This window comes from Drosophila gunungcola, unplaced genomic scaffold (assembly GCF_025200985.1).
Source record: "Drosophila gunungcola strain Sukarami unplaced genomic scaffold, Dgunungcola_SK_2 000001F, whole genome shotgun sequence".
Classification (NCBI taxonomy): Eukaryota; Metazoa; Arthropoda; class Insecta; order Diptera; family Drosophilidae; genus Drosophila; species Drosophila gunungcola.
Window position 1 is genome coordinate 8450554 of NW_026453197.1, and position 25323 is coordinate 8475876.

General features: G+C 42.8%; 4 protein-coding genes and 1 long non-coding RNA gene across 6 annotated transcripts; 2 read left to right on the forward strand and 3 right to left on the reverse strand.

The window, feature by feature from the left end:
• Positions 1 to 1093: 1093 nt before the first annotated feature.
• On the reverse strand, positions 1094 to 7392 carry LOC128263256 (alpha-2-macroglobulin). The gene is given in 10 exon segments (XM_052998165.1): positions 1094 to 2271; positions 2844 to 3490; positions 3493 to 3953; positions 4012 to 4120; positions 4185 to 4247; positions 4315 to 4335; positions 4392 to 4617; positions 4674 to 4935; positions 5002 to 6192; positions 7234 to 7392. Coding segments are annotated over 10 exon segments (4080 nt in total). The 5' UTR covers positions 7293 to 7392; the 3' UTR covers positions 1094 to 1230.
• A 7393-nt stretch (positions 7393 to 14785) lies between these two features.
• On the forward strand, positions 14786 to 16627 carry LOC128263260 (uncharacterized). 2 transcript variants are annotated; one of them, XM_052998170.1, is made up of 5 exons: positions 14786 to 15081; positions 15138 to 15194; positions 15242 to 15640; positions 15893 to 16203; positions 16304 to 16621. In XM_052998170.1, the coding sequence occupies exons 1-5, from the start codon at positions 15002 to 15004 to the stop codon at positions 16510 to 16512; spliced, it is 1056 nt and encodes a 351-aa protein (XP_052854130.1). In that variant the 5' UTR covers positions 14786 to 15001; the 3' UTR covers positions 16513 to 16621. The 2 variants fall into 2 exon arrangements, with proteins under 2 accessions (XP_052854130.1, XP_052854131.1); XM_052998171.1 differs by lacking the exon at positions 15242 to 15640 and having other exon boundaries at positions 16304 to 16627.
• Positions 16628 to 18943: 2316 nt separating this feature from the next.
• LOC128262001 (retinoid-inducible serine carboxypeptidase) lies at positions 18944 to 21250 on the reverse strand. Its single transcript, XM_052995994.1, has 3 exons — positions 21061 to 21250; positions 19548 to 20459; positions 18944 to 19278 (listed from the first exon to the last, which is right to left on the reverse strand). Exons 1-3 carry the CDS (start codon positions 21134 to 21136, stop codon positions 18983 to 18985), a joined length of 1284 nt encoding a protein of 427 aa, XP_052851954.1. The 5' UTR covers positions 21137 to 21250; the 3' UTR covers positions 18944 to 18982.
• Positions 20394 to 25270, forward strand: LOC128262003 (uncharacterized). The gene is made up of 3 exons (XR_008268305.1): positions 20394 to 20518; positions 24278 to 25153; positions 25211 to 25270. It is a non-coding gene; the product is annotated as an uncharacterized LOC128262003 (long non-coding RNA).
• LOC128262002 (retinoid-inducible serine carboxypeptidase) lies at positions 21790 to 23246 on the reverse strand. Its single transcript, XM_052995995.1, has 2 exons — positions 22242 to 23246; positions 21790 to 22180 (listed from the first exon to the last, which is right to left on the reverse strand). Exons 1-2 carry the CDS (start codon positions 23206 to 23208, stop codon positions 21882 to 21884), a joined length of 1266 nt encoding a protein of 421 aa, XP_052851955.1. The 5' UTR covers positions 23209 to 23246; the 3' UTR covers positions 21790 to 21881.
• Positions 25271 to 25323: the final 53 nt, after the last annotated feature.

The following is a 25323-nucleotide window of genomic DNA, read 5'->3' on the forward strand; positions in this document are numbered from 1 at the left end:
ATTAATAAATATATATATATATATATATATATATATATATATATATATATATATATTTTTTAAAGATTTTGAATAATAATAATAACATTAGCAGTACAACCAGGTCCACATAACTTTGAGTGATTGCTCATCCGAGAACTCAAGCAATTAACCTCAGAGGTTAATCAATATTCCCCGAGACCTCACATGCGTTATCATTCGAAAGCGAGCACTGATAAGGCGTTGTCAATAATGTTCGTGTTTCTCAGAAATGTAAATTCCTATTATTATCAGGCTTCCATAAATTTAGAAAGCTCCATCGGAAAAAAATATTTAAATATTGACTAAACATAGCAACACAACAAATAAAAATCAGTGGACAGACTCGCCAAAAAAATACTTATTAGCGGAATAGTGATAATTGAAGAACTTTTATAGATATAAACCTAAAAAAAATTAACGCATTTGATTTAATTTGAAAACGAATTAATTGATTGTCTTTATTTCTCTTTATATTTACAATACAAAGCTTAATATGATAGAGCTGTCAATTAAAGCCTTGTATCAATTAGAATACAAATTTATTTGTTTATTTGTAGGTACATTTTACTTGTAAAATATATATATATTTTTATGATCTTTTTATCTGCTGTCAACAAAAGACAAGCGGTTTTCATACGAGCGAGTCAGTACTCGCAAAGACGACTCACATTTTAGTTTTACTGTATTTATGTATTAAGCAGAGGTTTTTGTTGCACAATACTAAAACAAAACGTGATCTGCAAATCAGTGTGATATCTTGAAGATTGTGGATCGCATTGCCTAGTCTAATCTGAAAACTCCCTTTATCTAAAGTGCGCAACACTAGACATGTTATGTTAAAAAATGATTTCTCTGCTGATATGTAATTGAAACTAAGCTTAGCTTAGCTTAGGTTCAGTAAGTTAAATTTTTTTTTGATACATAAGCAAACTTAAAATTTAGAATGGGTTTCGGGTTTCACAAGACAAGTGATAAATATTTGAGCCCATATTTGAGAAAATATTTTTAATAAATTAAACTTTTTAAGACATTTTTGAATGAATTTTTTAACATTGGAAAAAAAGAGAAAGTATTCCTTTAATAAGTCATTTTATTTAGTGATATAGACTTTTTAAGACATTGAATGCATTTAGGTACACAATGTTATATAATCATTACCCATTACTCAAATGCAGGTATATACAACATCATGCACTTGGTTAAAGCATTCTAGCATCCGCTTCCGCAGTCTTCGCCTTCGCAGACGTCGCATAGGGAAGTGTCCACGTTGTAGAACTCCGTGGCACTGCGCTCCATGACGTAGTAGTCGTAGAGACGTACCCACGACGGCCTCAAATTGGCCACCTGCTGGGTGAGGATCGCCTTTACGGACAGGCACTTGCGGTCATTGGGCCTCAGCTGCTCGAAGTAGATGTGAACCTCGGTGTCCTGGCTCTTCGACTCCACGCGCTTCACTTGGGCGATGGCCTGGATGTTCGCAAAGGACTCGGGATCGCTCACGTAGCCGGATGGCAGCTGGATCTGCATTAGCGCCATGTTCGTGGGCTTGCCCATATCGGAGGCTTCAACGGGTGTGTACTCGCCGCAGATGTCCAGAACCAGGCGTTGGTTGTCCGATTTCTTGGCCATTGTCGTCAGCTTGAAGCTGGGACTCTTCTCCTTGGCGGCCACGTTGAAGCGGTACGAGAGTTGGACTTGAACTTGACCTCGACCCGAAGACGAAAAGCTCACATCACGAGTGTCTGACGGTAGGGGATGGGACTGCACTTTCGTTTCCTGTTGGGGCGTGACCTGTATAGTTCTTCGATTGTTCCCAAACGTATAGTTTATGTCGATCGCTCCAATCGGAGAGTGGGTCTGGATCTCGTACTTGGTCAGGGCCATGAGGCCAACGACCGTGTCCTGGGACGAGGAGAATCCTCCGTTGCTGTTTCGCTTGCTAATTAGCCAGTTGACAATCTTGTCGGTCGATTCCGATGTAGCACTCTCTAGAAGTGCGAGCAGCACATAGCCGGTCATCTCGACATCGTTGCTAACACTATTGTCCGACCTGGTCCACCACTTTTGGTCGCCATTCCGCTTTGCCATGCTTTCCAGCATGGTCAGAACCTGCTCCGCCTTTTGGTGTTTGGCCAATGTAAGTGCCAGGGCGGCGAGGGCCAGATCGTACGGATCGTTAGACTCATCCACCTTCCGGGCCACAAACTGAACGGCCCTGCTGATCACGCTCTGGTATCTGGACATGGTCTCCTGCGGATAAATGAAGAATGGTTGTATTTGTCAGAACGCGTTGTAAAAAAAACTGCCTAGTTTCAATTTGGAGCAACTGAAATGTAAAACATCTGATAAAGCTTTTATAATGTTACCCTTTGTCTTAGTTCGTTAATCGACATTTAGTTTTTAGTTATATTAATATTAATGTTGGGAAAATGCAAAATGAAATTTAAAAATTGCTTTGTTATTTGTAATATATATTCCAGTGGGCAAAAATCTGAACTTTTAAACAAAAGCATTTCGAAACCAAAAGATTCCCTCACAACTTAGTTTTAGGAAGGTCGTGGTGATAGTCTCAAATATTTGTTTTTAGGAGATTTTTAACAGCAAGTCTAGAGCTGGACTTCTGGTTTAATGATAGTTTAAGCCTCTGACTTTAATAGTTTATTAACAAATTGTCGTATTTAAATAAAGTGCGGTGTGTACTTAAAAAGTTCCTTAAAGTCAAATAATTAGAACTTGGGGTAGCCTCTTTTAAATCCGTTTTAAAATCATAATTTATAAGCTGTCAAAAATTACTAAGCTGTGTTAATTTCAATAGTTCTCACCTCGTTCTCGTAGAAAGCCAACAGGACGAATGAGGTTAGAGCCAAGGGGCTGCCATGGTTATTGTGAATGACCCTGCCGAGCTCGGGGAACTCGCCATTGGGCCTCTGTCGGGACATGAGAAATTCAAGGCCTCTTGTCAGGACGTTGGGGTCGATGAATGCGAACTTAGCCGCCTGGTGGAAGGATCGTATCACGTAGGCGGTTAGCCAAGTGCTTCCCGCGGGATCGCTTTGGCCCCAGGCACTGAACGAGCCGTCATTACGCTTGTAGGTCAGTTCCCTCTGGTAGCCGGTCTCCAAATATGTCCTAGCCGGCACCGATACCTCGGCATCTGTGAGGTTCCTCGCCTCCAAGTACCTCAAGACCAGGATGTTGGGCACAAAGTTCATCATGTTCTGCTCGCCGCAGCCGTATGGCGAACGGACCAGACCATTCAGATGTTCAAGCTGGGGCGCCTGAATGCTGCCGCCCACATTGAACACCAAGGATGTTGAGCCCTCTACAACACCATCGGGTAGTTCCACTTCAAAAGTTTTTTCCAACGGCCCCAACCCCAGCCCTTTCATCGCACTACGACGATTGCGCCCTCGAGCGTTGACCAGTACGGCTTTGTTGACGTACTTTGTTACGCCATTGGGCTCCACTGGATCTCATGGATGGCATCCCCTGCTTGACCCCCGTTGGCGGTGATCTTTAGCGTGATCAGTCCCACCTTCGTGGGCTTGATCATGAACGAGATGCTTCGTCCGGTGTTGGCTGGTATCGATAGAAACTTTCCCCTCCGCAGCTGCCGCAGTTCCTTCGTCACATTCGCACTGGTGGCCTCGATAAACTCGTATTGCCTCTCAGAGTTATCCATCGACACCTTTGCCCGGACTGCCCTGTCAAGGTAGTTGAACACGATCACGGGAACGGCGAGTACCTCATTCAGTTTCACGGAGTACGGCAGGTTGGTGGTGGCAAAGAAGGGCTGGAACACGCGAACCCTGGATTCGCTTCGCGTTACGGCAAGGCCCGTATTGGAATTCAGCGAGAAGCCAGTGATCATCCAAGTGGTCATGGTGTCGGGCACCACCTTATCCCATTTAAATTCGCCATTGGCACCCACGCTGTTAGATTGTTGTTAATATTTGTCTGTTTGTACTGCTGCCAAGTACAGAAACTTACTCTGATACATCTTCGAAAAACCAGGTTTCAGGGAACAGCTTACGAACTGGTGGAGTTGAATCTTGCGCACTGGATGATCCAACGGCAGTTGCAGGAGGTAAGTTCTTTCCTGGAATTAAAAAATATGTAATAGAAGAAAATGTAGATAATAAAATAAGTATGAAATATCTTACCGCCGGCCGGACCTTTCATATCTACGCTGCGACTGGGAGGGGAAACAGTACAACCATTGTTGTCTAATAAGTAAAGGTATTAAGTAAAATGAAGTAAAGTAAATGTTCCGTTCATATGATCGTTCCTTACCAGGATCAGTGTAACAACCAACTGTGTGGGGCGAAACTAGTTTAGAAAGAGCGATACAAGCCAATTGATTTACTCACAGATGACGTTACCGATGTCGGCATTTGCATTGGTTAGGGTCACCACGTCGGTCGAGTACTTAAGCAGGTTGTTCAATATTTGGTCCCGGTTGAGGTTGTTACCTGATCTAAGCAGATCCACACTCATGTCTACTCCCAGGAGACCAACGAAGGAGTGGGGATCGGTTTTCACCCTGAGGCTCACATTCTCCTTGGGCTTTGCATCTGTCGGTGCGGAAATTGCAATCTGTGAGGGAGTTCAAAGGATTTAATCGGGGTTAAACTTTCGACTAGATGTCCTACCGTATTGCCGAAGTCCTTCTCGACATCGATGGTTTTCTCGTCGGTGAACAAAACACCGTTGACAACGTAGTGGACCACAAGGGTGGCTTGAGGAACCATATCGAACTTGGGCTCGAATGTCAAAGTCTTGTTCCTGTGACCTCCTTCCACTCGGATATATCGACTGAAGATGATGTTACCCCGAGCGACAATCGCCAGCATGAAGTAGGGAAGATAGCTAGAGGACACAACATTGATTGACAGAGGATGCCTCAGTTTGGGTCTGTCAATTGAAAGATATTAGAATGAGTACACTGGAAAGCATGGTGGCACCTCTGATTGTACTCACTTTTTGGTAATAACTTCGATCTGCAGTGATTTGTTCAGCTTATACGTATATTGCTTGATATCGGCTGCGTTCCCGATTTTGGCAGTCACAAGGCAACTTAGGCACGAGTTATCGGGAAACATTACGGTGTGCTTGGCGATGCCTTGGGGAAAGGCACTTTTTATGGTCCTTCGATCCTGACAGCACAACACGTCAAGCCTAACCATCTTTGACAGGCCTTGAACAGCCGTACCGTCCACATTCTTGACCGCAGTGGTGAAATTATAGTTTATTCCTGGCGTATAGGTCGTAGGCCAATGGTACTCCTGCAGCTGGTAGCGATGCTGGTGGAGCGATACGTAGGCAGTGCCGTTGTGCTTGAGGTCTGTCAGTTCCTCCGTAACAATGGCAGTGATTTTCAGAGGACTCTTGGCCGTTGCCGCAAAGGGAAGCTCCACGTTCACAGATCCATCGATGGGCAGGCTCTCCTCGATTCCACTGCCCTCGATCGAGTAGACGACTGTGCCCTTGACCGGCTTTCGGAAGGTGTACTTGGCCACTATCGTCGCCATAATATAGCCCTGGCTATGCACCACATCCTTTTTGGTTATCACTTTGACCTCGAACTTAGGCATCACATACTTGTCCACCACAAACGTCTTGGTCTCCTCGGCCATGTCCTTGATCCTGACCGTCATCGTCCAGTTTCCCAGCACCGGCTGATCGGACAGTTGCAGTTTTTCGGTGAAAGTGCCCTTGGTTGGCTTGACATCCTCCCACTGCTTGATCATGTTCTTGGCCCCATCGTGGATCTCGATGGTAATTGGCTTGTCGATCGTGGCAGGTCTGGTGTTCCTATCTACGAAGAGCACCCTGAACTGCACAGTGTCGTTCGGCTTGTAGGTGGCCTTGTCCGTCTGGATGTAGATCCAGTTCTTATCGTCGGCGAATTCCAGACTGGTGGAGTTCTGGAACACAACACCGCCAACACCCTCAACTTTGAGCTGGTAATCGCCACTGGTGATCTTGGCTATGTCGAAAGCAACGTTTTGCGAGGACATGGGCGCAACTTCCACGTTCTTCATCTCACTGAACGAAGGTCCTTTCAGGCTGACGGTCACTTGGGTGGGACGAGGGGCACTATGCATGGTCACGGCCACATTGTATGAGCTGTAGGGTCGAATTGTCTTGGGCCCCACAACGGAATAAATGCTGCAAAATAAACAAATAACATTGATTTTTTTTAGCAAATCATAAGCAACTAAATTGCGACAGCGCGATGTTATAAAGTGCAAAAAATCATATTTGCTTATCACTAGTTTAAACATTGTAAGTCGTTAAAATTAATTTTGATTCGGAATTTAAGTTCTACGAAAAAGACATACATTTAATATATGTATTTACATAAATAAATAGTTTTATTCTTTTCAATCGCAACTCAATTTCCAAAGAAAAAGTTACTGATAACGTTCTCTTCTTAATTTAATTACTTGTCGCCGGGCATAGACGCATGGCATCCGTTATCGGGTCTTCGGGTTATCATATAGAAATATGGGAATCACAAGCAATTGTTCTCTGGTAAAAACCCTCAATTTATGAATGTACAATAAATGTATATATGCATATCGAGGAACAAGACAACCTACACAAAAATTTAACGTTGAGGATTCAATATTAACAAAAAATCTTTAAATTTTTTTTAGCCATTACATTTGCGCCCATTTTGCATTGCACTAAGCTATATGGCTTTGAAACAGAAGCAACAAAAATTATGTCAGCAACAATTTGATTAACTTCCATTCACTGTTATGACCTTTATAAAAAATGTTATTATTTTCTTCTTTTGAACCATAGGCTGGCAGATAAAAATTCAAACTACTAGTATAAAAATTATGTGCTTAAGTATTTTTAAATATTGTGTGAATGTATGTATGTACCTTTACCTCAATAAAATTGTTTTTTGTTAAAGGTCGGAAGAACCTTAATAATTACACAACACTTTTATTTTTACTGGAATACTGGAACAATTATGTCCATTTAAGTTTCATAAATAAGTCTTTTCATCGAAATGCAGAATAATAACACAGATGTTAGCAAGCTCTCACTTTGTAATTTAATTTCAGTGTGCTGAATGTGTCAGTTAACTAGCAATAAATAAAAAAGGATTTTCAATTAACTGTATTTGAAAATGTATATTTAAATTGAGCATTAATCCTCCGGAAGTTGAGTTCTAAGAATATTTGATGTACTTACCCAACGGCATTAATTGACAACACACAGTGCAGCAAAATTGAAATCAAAATCAACCGCATGTTGCAATCGTTTCTTGTTTGTATTTTTTCACTAAAAGAGCACTGGATTTTTTGCGACCGATCAATTCAAAGCAACACCACACAATGGCTCGTCCCAGGGAAATATAGGTTTTTATACCCCGACATCTACAGTGAATACATATGTGTTTGTACCAGTGGCTTATCTGGGAATTGGTACAAAAGCAGGGGGTGGTCACCACGCTTAAGGTGAATAATTCTTATCAACTTTTGGACCTCTCTAGAAGTAAATTTTTTGGAAAGTCTGAACCTTTAACCCAGTTGCTTATATTTTCCAGAGAAATGGGAAGCATAAACATTTAACCCCGTTCATTTTTTTAAGATCTATTCACAAACAAAACTTTTTTTTTTTTTTTTTTTTTATTATTATTGTCGCCGGAATCGTTCAGGGCCATCTGAACATAACCGGTCGTTTAGAGGATGGGGTATATATGGTACATATGGGATATGAACCTAGACTATATACAATTATTTACAAATATTTACAAATTGTTAACAAGGATTACAAAATTATTGTACAACACGGGAAGACAGATCGCTGGGGTGGAATCTCTTTAATCTTCTTAGAGATTGTGGGTCGGTCAGTCTGCTAGCCAGTGGGTTTGGATGGGTTCTTAGCCTGTCCGAATACCGTTGGCTGTGTTGGTTGAGGAGGTCGCCCACAGGAACAAGTCGCAGATCGTTTAGGATGGCCTGGTTTGTTACGTACCACGGAAGCCCGGATGCCCGTCGAGCAGCACGTGCCTGCACTATCCTTAGCTTGTTTAGCTGGTGCTTGGATGCGGTGCCCCATATTTGGATCGCATATGTCCAGGTTGGCGTAAGGATTGCTTTGAGCAGCAGGACCTTCGTTGAGAGATGGAGGCTTTTGGAACTCAGGAGCCAATCGAGCTTCTGGAGCTTGCGTACGCACTTGGCTCGGATTGCCGTTATGTGGGTGTTCCAAATGAGACGGTGATCCAGGTGTACACCCAAGTAGCAGTGTGAAGTGGTGTTTTTGATGGTGTCACCATTAAAAGTATGGAAGATGTCCATGACAAGCCTAAGAGTAAAGGTGACGCATGCCGACTTGCTGCAGTTTATGGCTATATTCCATTGCTTGGTCCAGCGCTCCATCGCACGCAGCCAGTCTTGCACTGCAGCCGAAGCTATCAGTTGGGACGTGTGGGACGCAAGCAGGGCCGTGTCGTCAGCGTAAGTAGCCAGAAGCATACGAGCGTTTGAGGTGGATGACGGAACTGGCATGTCACTTGTGTACATGGTGTATAGGAACGGACCAAGTACACTTCCTTGGGGCACTCCTGCATGTATGTATGCCAAACTGGATCGTGCTTCCCTTACCGCTACTTCGAAGGTTCTATCGGCAATAAATGACTTCAGGATGGCGAAGTAGGGTGCAGGAAGAAGTTCCTTGATTTTATAAAGGAGGCCCTCGTGCCACACCTTGTCAAAGGCTTGTTTGACGTCTAGGAAGACGCCTATAGTGTGCAGCTTGTGCTCGAGTCCGTGGGTGATGTGGTTGACCAGGCGATGGACTTGTTCTGGGCAGCCGTGGGATTTCCTGAAGCCGAACTGGTGTTGAGGTATGTGGCCTTCTACTTGTGGCAGTTCCAAAAGTCTACTGAGTAGAATCCGCTCGAACACTTTCGATAAAGTGGATAGCAGACTGATTGGGCGGTAGGAATCGATTTTCGTCAGTGGCTTGCTTGGCTTCGGGATCATGATGATCCTTGCCTTCTTCCACTGCCTTGGAAAGTGTCCCAGGCATAACATGGCGTTGTAAATTTTTACCAGCGCTAGCACTCCTTTGAGTGGAAGAGCCTTTGCCGCTCGATTGTCGATTCCATCGAGTCCAGGAGACTTTTTTAAATTGAGTGCCTTTAATTGCAGCGTGACTTCCTGCGGCGTGGTGTGCCTAATGGGGCGCGCTGGCTGGATGGGATCACTTAGGAAGTTTGCAACTTCATCGCGGTGCGAAGCGTCTGGAAGTTGGAGAGGAGTGAAGGTAGCAGACAGATGTTCAGCAAAAGCGTTTGCTTTGTCTGAGTCCTTCTGCAGCCAGTGGCCACTGTGGCTCTGTATTGGGGATTGGACAAGCGGCTGTCTTTTGATTCCTCTCGTGAGCTTCCATATCGAAAAATCACTGCAATTGTCTGGACCAGCTCCCTCCAGCAGGGTGTCGATGTTCTTTTGGCGAGTTTTTGCTAGCAGCCTGTGCAGTCTGTTGCTAACGCTTGATAGTAGCTGCTTGGTATCGGGATCGCCTGACACAATAAATTGCCTTCTTAGGTGCCTTTTTTGATCCAGCAGTGCCCTTGCCTCCGGTGTTAGTAAGGGCGCCCTCCGAGTATGTGGGTGACCAGATTGGCGCTGAGGTGGCGTAGCTCTCCGGGCGGCTTCAGTAATTGTGGAAGTGAAGCTATCAACGTATGCATCTAGATCGCTGCAGGTTGTTATTGGTGTGTTGAGCACAGTGTGAGCATCGATGAAGGACCTAAAGGTGGCAATGTTTGCATGGGCCGGCAGCATTTTGGGGACTCCTTTAAAGAATTGAGCTTCTTCATTTATCAGGAAAAGCAATGGGAGGTGGTCAGAAGAAAGCTCGGTGAGTACTCTAACGGAGACCTGCTGTTGTCTGAAGCCTTTTGAGATGCCAAAGTCAATGGCACTGGGGGTGGCGTTTGCACGATAGGGGTAGTAGGTGGCTTCTCCAGTTGCAACAATATCGACATTGACATTGGCCAGAACAGAGCTGAGGGTCCGGCCTCTGGCACAGATTCTGTTGTTGCCCCACCATCTGTGTTTGGCATTCCAATCACCTGCAGCAAGGAACTTATCTCCGAGGCTGGAGAGGAGCGCCATGAAGTCTGCTTCTGTCCACCTGACAGCAGGAGGGCAGTATACCGAAGCAACGTTAAACCTCCCTCTTCTTGAGGAAATCTCAATGGAGACGGCTTGAATGTGCTCTTCCGAAAGAGTGGAAGAGAGTTGATGGGATATGCACGACTTGACGAGGATCGCTGCGCCCCCATGTCTCTGGTCGTCCGGATGATCGGCTTTGTGAAAAGTAAAGCCGGGGACCCTGAAGGTGGACCGCGAGCAGAGGCGGGCTTCTGACAACAAGAGGATGTCAATTTCGTGTAGCTCTATGAAAGCAATGACCTCGTTAACTTTCGAACTTAGCCCATTGGGGTTCCAGCAGGCTATTTTAAGCACACCCATTGTGGAGAGTAGAGGAGGAAGGACGCGTCTGCAGGAGTGCTTGCATTAGTGTCTCTACCAGAGACATCATCCTGTCGAGCCTCATAAAAAGCTGTTCCAGTTTGGCATCCATAGCGGCATTGGCGGTGGAAAGAGTTGGAGGGGGAGTAATTTCCATCTCTTTGCGAGGGTTGCTGCGTTGTGCGATGGGTAGGTTCCTTTTGGCTACACTAGCAAATGATTCCTTACCAACGTTGGGTGAGAGATGGGTTGGAGGAATCGTGTTCGATTCTGAGGCTGCTGTGATCTTCGATTGGTGACTTTGCTTAAATGCGACTTGCAGATATTTACGACATCCTCTGAAGTTTGCCGCGTGAGAGTTTCCGCAGTGAATGCAGCACCTAGGGTCGTCTTTTCCAAGCTTACACTCTGGGGTAGGGTGGTTTTCTCCGCATTCCCTGCAGATGTAATGCCGTGTGCAGTATGCTTTTGTATGCCCGTATTCCTGACATCTTTGGCATTGTACAGGACCGGCTTGCTTGCGTGGCTTCTCCCATGTCACTATGTGTCTACAAACAGCAGTGATGTTTTTAAGAAGCTTGTTGTTGTCAGCCTTTTTAAAGTCCACAAACCTCATGTTAAGTGGAAGCTGAGTTGCCTTGTTACGAGGGGTATAGATGCGCAAAACGCAGTGACCCTCTTCCTGCAGGCACTCAATGATATCCTCCGATGGGACGTCATGATGAATGTTTCTCATTACCATGCGAAAGGGTCTGTCTTCAGGCAGCTGGTGGTGGTGGAAAACAAGTCCTTTTTCGCGGAAGTGTTTGGCCACGAGCCTGTAGGCGTCGGAGGAGTTGCACTGAACGGCGCATTCACCTGAGTTCAGCGCTTTAATGGAGTAGGCGTCTCCTATAAGAGCATCCAGCTGACTGCGGAAAGCAGAGAAGTTGACTACACCGGGAACCATAATCCTTGGGACCTTGGGTGATCGAGCGGCTTGTGGTGCGGCTGTTTGGACTTGTCCTGAGCTGTTGGATTTTGCTGACTGTAAAGTTGCGTCACACTTCTTTGCGGCGCGGTTTAACGCGGCTTGCGAAGAGGTAGGCTCGATGTCCATTTCTTCCTCATCGCTTAGGGTTATGAAGCGGTTTCCGGAGTTGGCAGTAGAGCTTGTCTTCTTATGGCTGACCTTGGGAGAAAGAGCGGTGCCTGCTCTCTTCTTTGCTGCTCCTTTGTTAGGTTTTGAGGTGACTTGCTGCCACTCTGGGGTGGAGTTGCCTGATGGTGTGTGGGTAGGAGCAGGATCTTGCCCCGTGCTGGATGCAGCGCAACACAAACTGCCATTCGAGCTTGTTGAGAACGTCAATGAAGATGAGATCGAGGATGTTACGGTACAGGTTGTGGTGCAGCTTGTGGGAGCCCATCTGGTTGTACTGCCGGCTTTTAAGCCGTCCATTATATTTTCTCGTAATATAGCCCGTAGTTCGGCAGGAGTTGCTCCAGCAGTCTTCCTCATCGATTTCAGATCGATGGGTTGTTGTTGAAGAGGGGGGTCCATTTTTAGTAATTAGCAAAAACTTTACCAAATAAAGTTGAGTAATTAATAAAGTGCAAGATAGATGCTAAGCCAAGGTATGTCACTGTTGATTGGCTCAGATATAAACCTGTTGAAAGCTTAAAGCTTGAACAGCTGATCGCCTCGTTGAGATCAGTGGACCACCAGCATTTGCCGGGGCCCAATGTTTGTGAAAAAAAAACTGTGGAATCACCTATAGCTGATTCACTTTTTGATTGCTTACGTGAAGATAGGTAGGACAACTATAGTCCTACAGTGAGATAGCTTCCCGAAAGCCTTGGGATTTGTATTTAAATACACTTGATGAATGCACAAAAAAAAAAACACGTCTTACGCTTGCAAAAGCTCGACTTCGACTTACAAACAAAACTAAGAAAAAAGTTTAATGAGATTTGAGGAAATCTTTTCAATGTTTGCCAAATAATTTGTCTCTGTTACTCTCATGGCGAGCTAATCTGCTAATATTATTTATTCCAATAATTGAATTTCCTTAATGATTAAAATAATAAAATCCACGCTAATGGCGAATAAATTTGTTTCAAATTTTGAACCTCTTTAGAAATTAATTATTTGGAAATTCTGAAGCTTTAACTTATATTATATTCAAGAAAAATGGGAAGAATTAACATTTAACCCCGTTCATTTTTTTAAGATATATTTACAAACAAAACAAAGAAAAAATCCTATCAATAAATGACATATAATCTGTTTGTGTTACTCTCATGGCAAACTAATCTGTGACTATTATTTATGACTTTATACTATGCATTGAATTTCCTGCATGATTCATTTGACAACCAAAAATGCGAACAATTGAACTGAAGCAATATAAGTAGCTGATGTTTCGCTGGTGTACTCACACACGTTTAAAGACTGTGCTATAACCGCATGTGGTGGAATTACCGCCGCCAAGGCATTACGAGGGCGCATCCTGGACGCCCAGGACTTTTTATTTTCTCTCGCTTGGGGCCACAAATGTTTGTACATTAGCAGCATTTGTGCAAATGCTTGGGCGGCGTCGCAGGTGCTGATTATATTGAAAATTATTAGTGAAACATTGCAGCATCAGACTCCCGTGGATTTGGAGGCGTCCAGAGTGGGCGTGGGCGTGGGCTGGAAGGTTGCCGGTTTCTGTTTCCTTCGCTTGGCGCTGCATGTGGGCTATAAAAATTGATTGCATACTTTGCGGCACACCAAGTGTGCGCTGACTGTGTGCGGATGTCTGTGTGAGTACTAGTCAAATAAATTGGTGTAGATGTTTAGGAGTTGAGTTTAAAAATAAACAAAAATGCTTGCTTAAGCATGTATTTGATCTGCCATTTGATTTGTTAATATTTTACTTAACAATATAAAATAATATTGAAATCAATTTGAATGAAATAAATTCATTTGATTTTAACTTTAATATATTTTTATCATAATAATCATAGTAAGAAAACATGAACTGCAATAAATTAATTGAATTACAGTGCAGTTTTGGTTTGGTTTTCCTAACCAAAATTAACAAACAAAACTGGTTTTTAAAATAGATAATAATTATTGTATGCAAATCATGTACTTAAACTAATACTAAACCTTCCCATTCTTACTTCTTCAATAGCTTGCTCATCACTCGCTCGCTGTACTTGACAATAATTTGAAAATTGATGATGTGCACACAATAAAGTGTCAAATATCGACACACATCAGCGCACCGGGAGGCCGACATCATGACTGCCGATGCGAGAGCGTTGGAGACAGGACAGCTTTGGCAGCTTCGGCAAATAATAAAGAAGTCCACACGTGAGCCGTGCCAAAAAGCAAAGTGCAAAAAAAGAAATATAGAAAAATCTACAGAAGTTGATTGAGCGCATGAAGCGAGGCACAGGTGAGTTCATCTCAAAAATAAGGTGGGCGCTAATGACACCTCTGAGTTGGAATGCCAAGAAGCAAAGATGCCACCAAGCCCCTTTTCCCACTTTATCACACAACTTTTCACCTTTAAATAATTTCGCTTGACTTTTTATTGTCTTTCTCTCGAAGCAAACCGATTTTCCGTTGACGTGAATTTAATTTATTTCCCGGGTGTTCAGCTCGACACATATTAACACGTTTTCTGGCTTGAGCTTCGGCTAAAAATATGCAAATGCAAATATGTTGCCAAATTTGATCAAATAATTTGAAGGCGAAAATAACACTACATTGTGGATCTCATTCATTGCTCATTTATTTTTTTAACTATAGGATTTTACGTAAGTGCGAGCAAGACAAACGTATGACGTTTCCAAAGAGCAGTGAATAAGGTAAATGGAAAGAACCCGATAACCGATAGTAAAATACATGACGGAATTAGGTAAAAAAGAATAACATTCGATAAAATACCAACGGGGCCGATACATCAATAAGCAAAATTTAAAAATTTAAAATTTAAAAAGTACAATTTTGCTCATTCATTGAAGTTGACGACAAAACGGAATAAGAAAGTGAGACTAAAAATTTATACAAACTATTTTTTACCATTTAGAGGTAACAACTGAAAACCATTAGACGTTCAAATTAGCGGGATAAACACAATATAATAAACAAAACAATAAAATTTGAGTTTAACGTTAAAAAGGCAGTGTGACCGTGAACATTTTACCAAAAAAATCTCAAGCAGTATCTATATAGTTGTCCCTGTCTCTGAGCTTTGATGTTTCTGTCAATGAATGAGTAGCGTTCAGTAGCGTTCCTTTTTTCTTTTAACACCTTCTATTTAAATTATAATTTTGACAAAGTCAAAGTTGCTTTTTAAATATACGCCAATATTATAACTACAAGGAATGCGTTGAACTTACACTTGAGTTTCACACTTAAGTTTATTTTATTTGTTGCTGCAACACAAAACACTGGTTACACTTACCCAAAACAAACACCAAACTTTAGAGCCAAGATGATGCATTTGGGAAGGCACCGCAACACCATGTACCAAGTGGATGTAGAATCGGAAACGGAATCGGAATCGGAGTCGGAGTAAGTTGGGGGTAAACCAAGCTTGTGATTCGTATGATTAACGCTCTGGTCCTTAGAATTGAAGATGTGACGGAGGAATCTACCATCCTTCCCTTCGTGGTTAAATTATCCAGGTGAGGAAGCGGAAAGGTGTAGAATCGTTTATCATGATGTCCCCTAGAACCACGGTGCATTTGATCGACTACAAGCTGTTCATTGCCGCTCGTCGCATCCAATCCCACTGGCGTGGCCACCGCGTCCGAAAGCTGCTCCTTCAGCGCTGGAGGGCTGCGATTACCATTCAGCGCTGGTGGCGCGGCTTCCGGACTCGGCGCCTCCTGTGGCAACACATGGATCGGCGGCTGCAGGACACGCTCCTCGAGCACTACCGCCAGGCGGCCATCCGCATCCAGGCTCTGTTCCGCGGCTGGTGGGACAGGCGGTGCATCCACGACGTGCGAAACCTGCATCGAATGCAGACCGCCGCCGCCGAGGACCTGATCAGCTGCCTGATCCTCCAGCTGCATCAGGTGAAGCGGAACGGGTCACTACCGGGGAGCCTCTCGCTGCGGAACACAAAGTAAGCATCACATTCGAAAACTGAGATTCATCAGGAAGACTAAGGATGCAACAGTTAAACCTGTAAAAAACAGACCACTTTGATTTTAAAATCACTCATATTGGTGTACGCAATTTAAATTGAATTTTATATTCACTTATAGCCTTAGACGCCTTTAAATTATTGAAAATTGAATTCAGCGAAGCATATTTTAAATTACTTTTAAAAATGTATTAATATTAATGGTCTAGTATACTAATTATGTGTTCGCAGCTGCCTTTCGAAAGTCGAGAAGCTGATGACAACTATGTTATTCCGATTCCACAACAATCGGGTGCTATCGATGGTAGCCACCAGAATATCCCTCAAGGAAAGCCAGCGCAGGCACTTTGAATCCGGCAGGCTCGCCACCCAGATACCCTATGCTGGTCCCAACTTCAACGAACTATGTCCTTTCACCGACGAAGAAAGAGTGGTGGTCAAGGATATACCTAATGATCAGCGCTACGCCAAAATTATCGCCGAGTACGAGGAATCTCTGTTGGATGAAAAATTAAGGGAAACCCATCGGTGTTCTGAAAATCGTGAGCACTGTTCCATCTATACATTTTACTTCATTTTTTTATAAAAAAAATTAAAACTATTATGTAAATCTGGTTCACAATTTTTTTACTTTTTTCATAGGCAAACGGCAAGAGCAGATAAACAACATAATCACTCAAGAAAAGCTTGCGAAACGCAAATTCTGTGCGGATGTCATAGAACGCATGCGAAGATGGACAATTTGGAGTGACGCCAATGTAAATATAACGCCAAATATTTTCCACAACCGGGAAAATATGCAAGGATTTTTGAATAGAGTGGGCCATCTGCTGATTGACGACAAACGATGAAGACTTTGGTGAACTGGGAAGGTCAAACGAAGAATACCCTATCAGATAAATTCAAAGTTACAGCATACATTTTTACACCTCACAGTAAATACTCAAATGTTTTATTATTAAATCATAAAATCTATATCCGAGCTAGACTTTCCAAAAAAGGTAATCGAAGAAAACCAAATTAGAGTTTGGACAGCTTCTCTTTGTGATTTAGTTCCCACCCCAAAACCTTAAGAATTGGCAACATCTGCCTTTGACTGTTTACTAATTAGTACCTATTTGTTCACCTTTGCTTTCTTTAATTTTGTTTCTACACTCGCCTTTCGCCTTTGCACCCACATCATCCAGCAGCCATCCACATTTTTCATGCGAAGAATTTTCCTTTGTTTTCAGCAGGCATTTAATTTATTTTACTCTCGGCCGGGCCAAGAAAGAGCCGGCAGACGGGAGCAATTTGTGAGCGGCGTGGTAAATCTTGGCATGCTTACCTATAAATATTTGACATGGCTACAATAGCCGTCCCTCGGCCTGGAGACGTGGCAGCCACACATGACCCAGCCATCGCCGCCCAGAACTTGGCCTGTTCGGAGCCCTGAGCCTGTGGCATACGTGCAGGAGCATTATCCGCATACTTGGAGCGGGTCCTCATACGTGACTGCCGTCTGCTGAGCCTGCAACGGGGTGTTCGCGGCGGTGGCAAATTAGATTTGCCTATAATTAATATGCACGATATGTGGCGTTAACTTGTGTGAAAATTACTCGGCTCCCTGACGTGACGGAGCGCGGTTCGTGTGGAACGCGAGCACAAAAACCATGGACTCCAATTACAATCTATCTATTCGGCACTGGCGGACCCTTTGCCATTCGATTGCGATTCTCGCCCGTAAGTATTTCCTAATTAGTTGTTGATGACAAAGGGACGTGAGTGATTTCTGAAGTGTGGGGCTGCCTGCGAATGTGAGGCACGAAATTAAATATGTAAGAAGCTGTGCCACCAAAATCAATTGTCAAATTGCCTTACCATCAAATCAAATTAATTCAAATTAGTCAAGGCGAATCCGATTGTCTAAGGTAAAGGTTATTATTTCGAATGGATTCACCCAGCTAAAAAATAGAAAGTAATACATTTACTTTAAGTGGTTTTCTAAGAAACATGAACAACAATTGCTTATTGGAAATACTTAAGTTGGGTTGATCTACACTCAATCCGCTAAAATAAATTAAGGCAGTTGTTTCACTGATACAAAAATGTAGTAAATCCAAAAAGTACGTACTCAGCTTAAAGATTTTTTGAGTTGAAAATCCATTGCGGTTTTTGATTATTTTAAATATGAAAATATTAAAAATTTGTTTAATTTTTCATTTGAGTATTTTCGGTGTTGATTTTAAAATCTGTAAATTTAGTAGTATTAAAATTATAGCAACGATCTTAAACTTTTTGAAAATGACAAAAAGAATATCAAAGGAGTGCCTGTCAAAAAAGGAGAACACATATTAAGCCAAATCAATTGTCAGTCTTTAGGGATTTGTCAAAAGGTCCTTCCGTTCCTTGTCTTTTATCGAATTCCTCTTTTTCCGTACAATTGAGGCGTTGCCGTAGACAAACTTTTAAGTTTTTAATTAATTTGTTTTGCTGCGGTCCCGGTTGCCACAACGTAGCATCTTTCCGACTACCGCCCTGATCATTTCTCCTTCGGCGGCAGGAGCAAAACAAAAAAAAGGTTAAGTGGTTTCATTTGGCAAACATTTACCCAGACCCGAAACGTGAAGTTCCCCAGCCGCTCATCAATGCCCAAGTGTGTAAGACTTTTAATAGGCTTTTGTGTGGAAAATAAATTGATGCGGTGCACCTGTAAAGCGTTCCAACAATGGGGCCGCCTGAGCCAGACGAATGTCTGTCCGTGTGATGCGGCCGACCGCATCCCAGCCAGAAACTTTGGGCGGGAGTTTGCCACCGAGACTCAGTTAATTTTGAGTAAATTGTTAGAGAATTGTTTTCTGCTGCTACTGCTGATGCTGCTGCTGCTGCTGATGCTTCTGGGCGAGGCCCTTATGTGGGTGACTTGTGGCCTTGGCTCGAGAATTATGGCATTTAATTACAAAGTGTTTTGGGATACTCCTGGTTTCGAAAAATTAATGTGTATATCTTAATTTCTTTTCATTTGATTAGTCAAAAAAAAAAAACCTAAAAGCTTTGATATATATTACTTGATGTGCTAATAAAAAGTTTAAGGCGTGAGTAACAGTTTCAACAGTTTTTAAAAATTACTCATACTCAGTGAATATATAATTTTTGATAAGGGGCAACAGTACGTATGAGTGATACATTTTAAAGCCCATGGGCATTTTTATTAACGAATTAGTTCTCTTATTCCTTCGTTGCCCAAATCGCATTGTATAAGCGGGTTATCGGTGATCATATTTAATTTGTAAAAAAATACTGTTTAGAAAAATCTTGAACTTTATTTAAGGCCATTGTAGACTATCCGTATTTAGTGAAGTATTTCAGAATGTATCCCATTGCCGCTGGGTTTTCCTGCTGCACCAGATGTCCCGCTCGATAGACCCAGAACATGCTGAGTCGTCCGCCGTGTTTTTCATATCCTTCGAGCATTCCGTCGATCCTGAAAGCGGTACGGGGTGCCTTCGCATACTCTGATCTGCCACCCCACTTCAGTCGATTGATCCAGTTTACGGTGCCCGGGGTGGCGCAAAGTAGGTCCAGAATTCCCGAATAGATCCCCACCTTTATTGACGTCTCCTCCAGCAATCTGGTAACTGAAGAAAACAAATTAAGGTAAGGGTTCGGGGAGTTAAATAAAATAAATAAATATTTTGGTATTTACTGGATAACCAAAAAACCATCTATAATAATTTCTTCAAACTTTGATACTATCATTAAGGGATATGCTTGGAAGAGACTTCTTAAAATTTTAAATTTTAAAATTTCATAGTTTTAAATCTCAAATTTTTGTATAAGCGTAATTTTTGTATTTTTGACAATATACTTACAAAAACACTTTTTTAGAATGAAAGATTCTAGTTACCTATATGGGTGGCTGGCTTGAAAATATCCGGAGCGAGGCGCACGAAGACCGTGGAGTTTTGCTCCATCCAGACGGGCATTTTGCCGAGTCCCAGTGCCTGAGTGACATTGGTGCGGATGAAGTGGCTCATCTGCGGGTCCTCGCCGTACCGGTAGTCCTCGTCCTCGTGCACGCGCCGCTGTGTGTTGTAGAGGAACACTCCGCCCGTGCTGCCGGTGATCTCCGCCTGCACTTCGTTCGCCTTCTCCAAGGCACTCGTCCACTTCTCGCCATAGACGAGGGCAGCCAGCTCACCAGCCAGCCGCGATATTCGGCGGTATCCATCCTCGTCCACAATGCCCATTTGGAGCAGGAAGGGGGCGTACGAGAGGATGCTGTCCAGCGGCGAGGTCCAGGGATTGCCCACCACCACGGACTGCAGGCGGCAGTCCACTCGACCCATTTTCCTGGCCAAATGCAGCTCCAGGGCGAACTCGGGGGCCATCTTGCCGCCGTAGCTCTCCGAGAAGATGTGCATTGGGACGCTTCGGAACGCTGGATACTGCCCAAGAAACTGTTCCATCAGCCGGACGAGATCGAGAGCTATCTGCCGATTGGTTCTGGCATACCTTCCGTGCTCCTCCACATAAGCGAATCCCGTGCCCACGGGACTGTCCACGAAGAGCACGTTCACGTGCCGCACCCAACTGCTTTCCCGTGGCCTGCCCTCGATGTCGATGGGCCCCAGCTGCTCGAAGACACCACTGCCCGTGGAGGCCACGCCGGGTCCGCCCTGCAGCCAGATCACCAGCGGTCTGTCCGTGAAGTGACTGACATTGGCCGTGGTGTACAGCAGCCAGTAGAAGAGGTGGGCGCCCTGGCGAACCTCCACGTAGTCCCACTCCTGCACTCCGGGTCCCAGGCCAACACGTCCTGGAAAAATACAACTAGATCTCAGGAATGGCATATCATTTTCAAGGTCATTTGCACTGGTAAGAAACATTGTATGTCCAAGTAAATTTATATATTTAATGCTTTGATTTTCATTTGTTGCGGATTTTAGTTTTAAATGTACTATTTATTTAATTATGGAATTATTTAATATTATTTAATTTTTTAGGAAACACATTTTAAAATCCAATAATTTATATTAATGCTATTAGATCAAATTGGGACTATTTCCCACATTAAATCAAGTGTTGTATTTATAAGTCATGCAATATTAAATGCATTGTACTTTACATTAAGATTTATATATAACTTATATACATAATAGACAATTTCAATAGCCAGATGTTTATTTTTACTTCTCAATTTTTGTATTTTAGCAGTTTTTTTCTTAGAAATCTGAATTTTATGAAATTGTATAAAAAGATATTAAGCCAAGGTTCTTAAACTTCTGAAAAATTTATAAATAAGTGTAAAAAAGTTAATTTGCATAAAATTTTGTGCTTGTGAGGTTTGATTTCACTCAAAATAATAATAACACATATTTTTGTGTGCCAAACACAATTTATTTTTTGATGGTACACACCTTGAACACAGGTCAACGATACGAAAAAGCACAGGGCCCACACCCAAATATGAATTTTATTCAAAATGAACTGCATATCGCGTTCACTATTCAACGGAAAGGAAAGTGGAACTAAACTGTCTGCTCCGGCGGGAAATGCGCACTGATCTGACGCAGCTTTCGGCTGCTTGCTAATTATACTTGGAAAAACATTCAGTTTTCCGATAAACACTAACAATAAGGAGAGTATGTGATGATCGAAAGAAAAATTACCCTTTCATTTATCAGTTTAAGCACAATACTTCTGCAATTAAAATGCACACATTCATATACATACCTTGAGAACGATTCCGGCGACAATAATAATTATAAAAAAAAAAAAAAAAAAAAAAAAAAAAATAACTTTAAATCAAACAAAACAAAGTTATCTAAAATATATAGATGTATAAAATTAATTTCTTATTAACATAACTAAATGTTTTAAAAAAAAATGCACACCTTTAATACCATATAAAAGTATACTAAAGAAATCTGAGAGAAGAAGAGCCTTTGTGTCTGCGGCCGCAATGCCGAAGAGTAGACCTCTAAACGAAATCGAATTTGTTTGTTCACTGACATAAAGTAAACATTGACCCCCAGCCGAAAGACCCATCCATTTCCAGCACAATATTAGCTTTGCATTTGGCTGAGACGTCAGCAGAAAATACTGAAAACTGGCATCTGGCAGACGATGCCTTTCCAGGCGTAAAATTAGATTCAAAATCGATCGTTTATTTGGGGTACATTAAACAAAAATGTTTAGTATAACAATTAATTATTAGCTAGCAAAGCTATTCGAGTGACTACTTGTCATATTCGGTGACGGAGTGTAGGACATAGTTCATGGCGGTTGGGTTGTCGGCGGGTGCCAAATGTCCCGACCTAATGATCCAGTACATTCCGAAGTTACCACCAACTTTTTCATAGCCCTGCAGTTTGTCATCGATGACAATGGCCGTGCGATTGGCCTGCAGATATTCCGACTTGTCGTTCCAGGCCCAGTCCTTAATCACGGCCAGAGTGGCTGATGTGGGCACCAGAATGTCCAACTGACCGGAATAAATGTTTATCTTAACGGAGGTCTCGTTCAGCAGGAGCGGAACTGAAAGAATTTTATTTGATGTTCGGGTTTGAGTTAATAAACTGAGAATACTTGTACGTACTTGCATTAATATCCGACTTAAGGCGATCTCCGTGCAGGATAGTGAGCACATCGATGACCTGGGAGGCATAGACACTGCCATTTATTTGCAGGGCCTTACTCACGTCCTCCTCCATCAGGCGATTTAGTTCATCTCCATAGCCGTAAGTGCGATCCGCTGCAGGATCGAAGTGGGTCTGTGTGTTATACAGGTAGACTTCACCCGTGAGCTTCTCCATGAGTTCGTACCACTTCAAGTACTCATCGGTGGCCTTTTCGAATTCGTGCTTTTTGAGGGCGCTGAGGATTCGCTCCTCCTGGGCATCCATCACCGCCACCCCATCCTCATCGATCAGCCCGTTGACGAATAAGTATTTGGAGTGCTCCTTGCAGATGTGGCGCGTTGATATCCAGGGATTACCGATGGTCACGGACTTTAGGATTTGGGGCTCCGCCAGTTCACCAGCCTTCATGGCCTTGTCCAGTTTGATGGCCAATGCAGGGGCCATTTTGCCACCATAACTCTCCGAGAAAATGTGCAGCGGGACGCTCTTGAACTCCGGATGCAACTTGTAAAAGTGCAACATGAAGGTCATGAGGTCGTCGACGAGCTCATCGTTGTTGGTCACCAGCAGAGTGGTGTTGTCCGCATAGCTGAAGCCCGATCCCACGGGACTGTCGATGAAGAGCACATTGACATGCTGCACCCAGTTTCCCTGCCGCGGTGCACCGTTCAAGTCCACGGGTCCCAGTTCCCGGAAGTTGCCCAGGGCGGAGGAGGAGCCACCTGGTCCACCTTGGAGCCACAGGACCAGCGGTCGCTCCGTGTGGCTGTTCACATTGGCCGTGGTGTAGTAGAGCCAGTAGAACATGTGGGCCCCCTCCCGGACATCCACGTAGCCCCAGTCCTGCTCGCCAGGTCCAAATCCCTTGCGGGCCTGAGAAATTCCCAGCAGCAGATACACGATCGCCAAGAAACCGCACCACATTCTCACAGGTAGGTTCGAAAATCACTGGAGTCTTCGCCATCCGATTTGCGGCTATTTATCGGACTGGAGAGCACACAATTTTCCAACCTGGATGAAACGTGACCATGAATTTAAGAGCTGCTCTATATCTGTTTGTATTTTATTTTAGAAAAATCAAATGGGTTTCATTTATGCTCACACTCGGCCAAACACCCTCTAAATAACAATTTATTCGTTTTCAAAAAAGTGATAATGATAAATAAATTTTTAAAAATTTGTACTGAGAAAAAACCATTATCGGTATAAAAAGTAATGATTGAATAATCGGAACATTTCACAGTTGAAGCAAATATGAAACTTCTCAAAACCCCTTTTATATTAATGATTAATAAGAAAAACCCCATTGAAAAAATAACTTATATATTTATGTTTGAATATAATCGAACTTGTTTAAAGCACCAAATGAAAGGTATCTCATAGTCGTATCTTTGTTGTTACTTATTTAATTTATTTGATTGACCACGGCTACGTACCTCTCATTTGTTTACCATTACACAGCAGGAGCATCATATCCCAAGTACGAATATAAACATTTACCTTTAACAAGTTAATATAACAACCAAGAAAGAGTTTATTTATTCCTATAAGTATTCTTGTAGAAAATAAATGCACCTTTTCTTCCGGTCCTAAAATTAATTTTTCGCACATATTTAAGAGTATTTAAATGCCCTTTTACTAATGTGTCATTTCGCTTTCAAAATTTTGATTTTTTAACTAACTACATATGTAATAATAATGTTTTTGTATTTATTAACATAAAATACCAATTTATTAAGATAAAATACCAATACGTACCAAATATTATTCTTAATATATATTTATAAATTATTGTAGTTAATTGTTTTTGAACTTTCAGACAGTTTTGTTGGCTTTATAAGTTATAAAGATGCTGAGTTGTTAAAACATACTTTGAGGATCTCAAGTTTAAATCGCAATATAATGAAGCATACTTTTCGGGTGCTTTTGTAAAATGAGATTTACAGATTTGACAGTCATCTGTTGATCCAGTAAACTTCTTCTTTGATTACAGATGACAAGTTGTTCCGAAATCTCGCTTGCAGCCACCACTCAAAATTTACATTTATTTTCGATTGCAGCTTGTCTGCTTTTCATGTCCAACGCCGATGTTTTTATGTCGTAATTGTCAAAGTTAAAATTGCTTCATTACGATTTCAACGCGTCTAGAACAATGGACAGCTCTGTGGGTGCCAAAAAAGAAAGGAAAAAAGAGAACCGGCTGTCCAGAAGCCCGAAAAAAAGGAGTGGTAAATGAATCCGATTTCTGTTTTCTGTTTTCTGTGGCTGCACCCGGAAAAGTAATTAACAAATGTTTGTTTGTTCCACGCAAGTCAAAAGCAGAACGGCAAAAAAAGCTTATGAAGCGAGCAGCTCCTTCGTCCACGGCTCGTTCTGGCTGCTTTTGACAACGGCAAGTGGTTTGGAGCCCACAAAACCAACCATCTCGCAGGATACACATCCCAGCACCATCCAGTACCACCCAGCACCACCCAGCACCACCCAGCACCACCCAGCACCACCCAGCACCACCCGGCACCACGCAAAACCCACTGCCAATTTTGACCGGGTCGGAGTGCAGTTTTAATGAGCGCGCCACCTGGCGGCGGCGTCTGTCATCGGAGGCCAGTTGACGCTGGGTTGCGACCGCAAACGGAAATCAATTTGCCACGGGAGCAAAACCAAAATTGCCAGTTCAATGCCTTTTCGATTGTCCATTAAGCAGCCCGTGCAGCTCGTGCAGCTCTCAGATCGCTTTTTGCCCGCTGCCAAAAGTCATTTTCAAGCAATTGGCCTGGCTGGCACAGCAATCCTGCAGATACAAATGCCGGCGATGCAGGGAAACCAGCAGAAAGGAGTAGGGTGTTCCAACATACAGTTCCTCTCCATGGTAACTATAAAAAAACGGATTTATCGCAACTTTAATTTACAATTCAATTTCATGTAGACGTTGCCAACATTTCCGTAAATGAATTTCCTTGAAATGAATAAATAGGCCACATAATTGGACAAAACGTTAAAGAAAATAAATCTCATAAACTAAAATTAACTTTATATTTA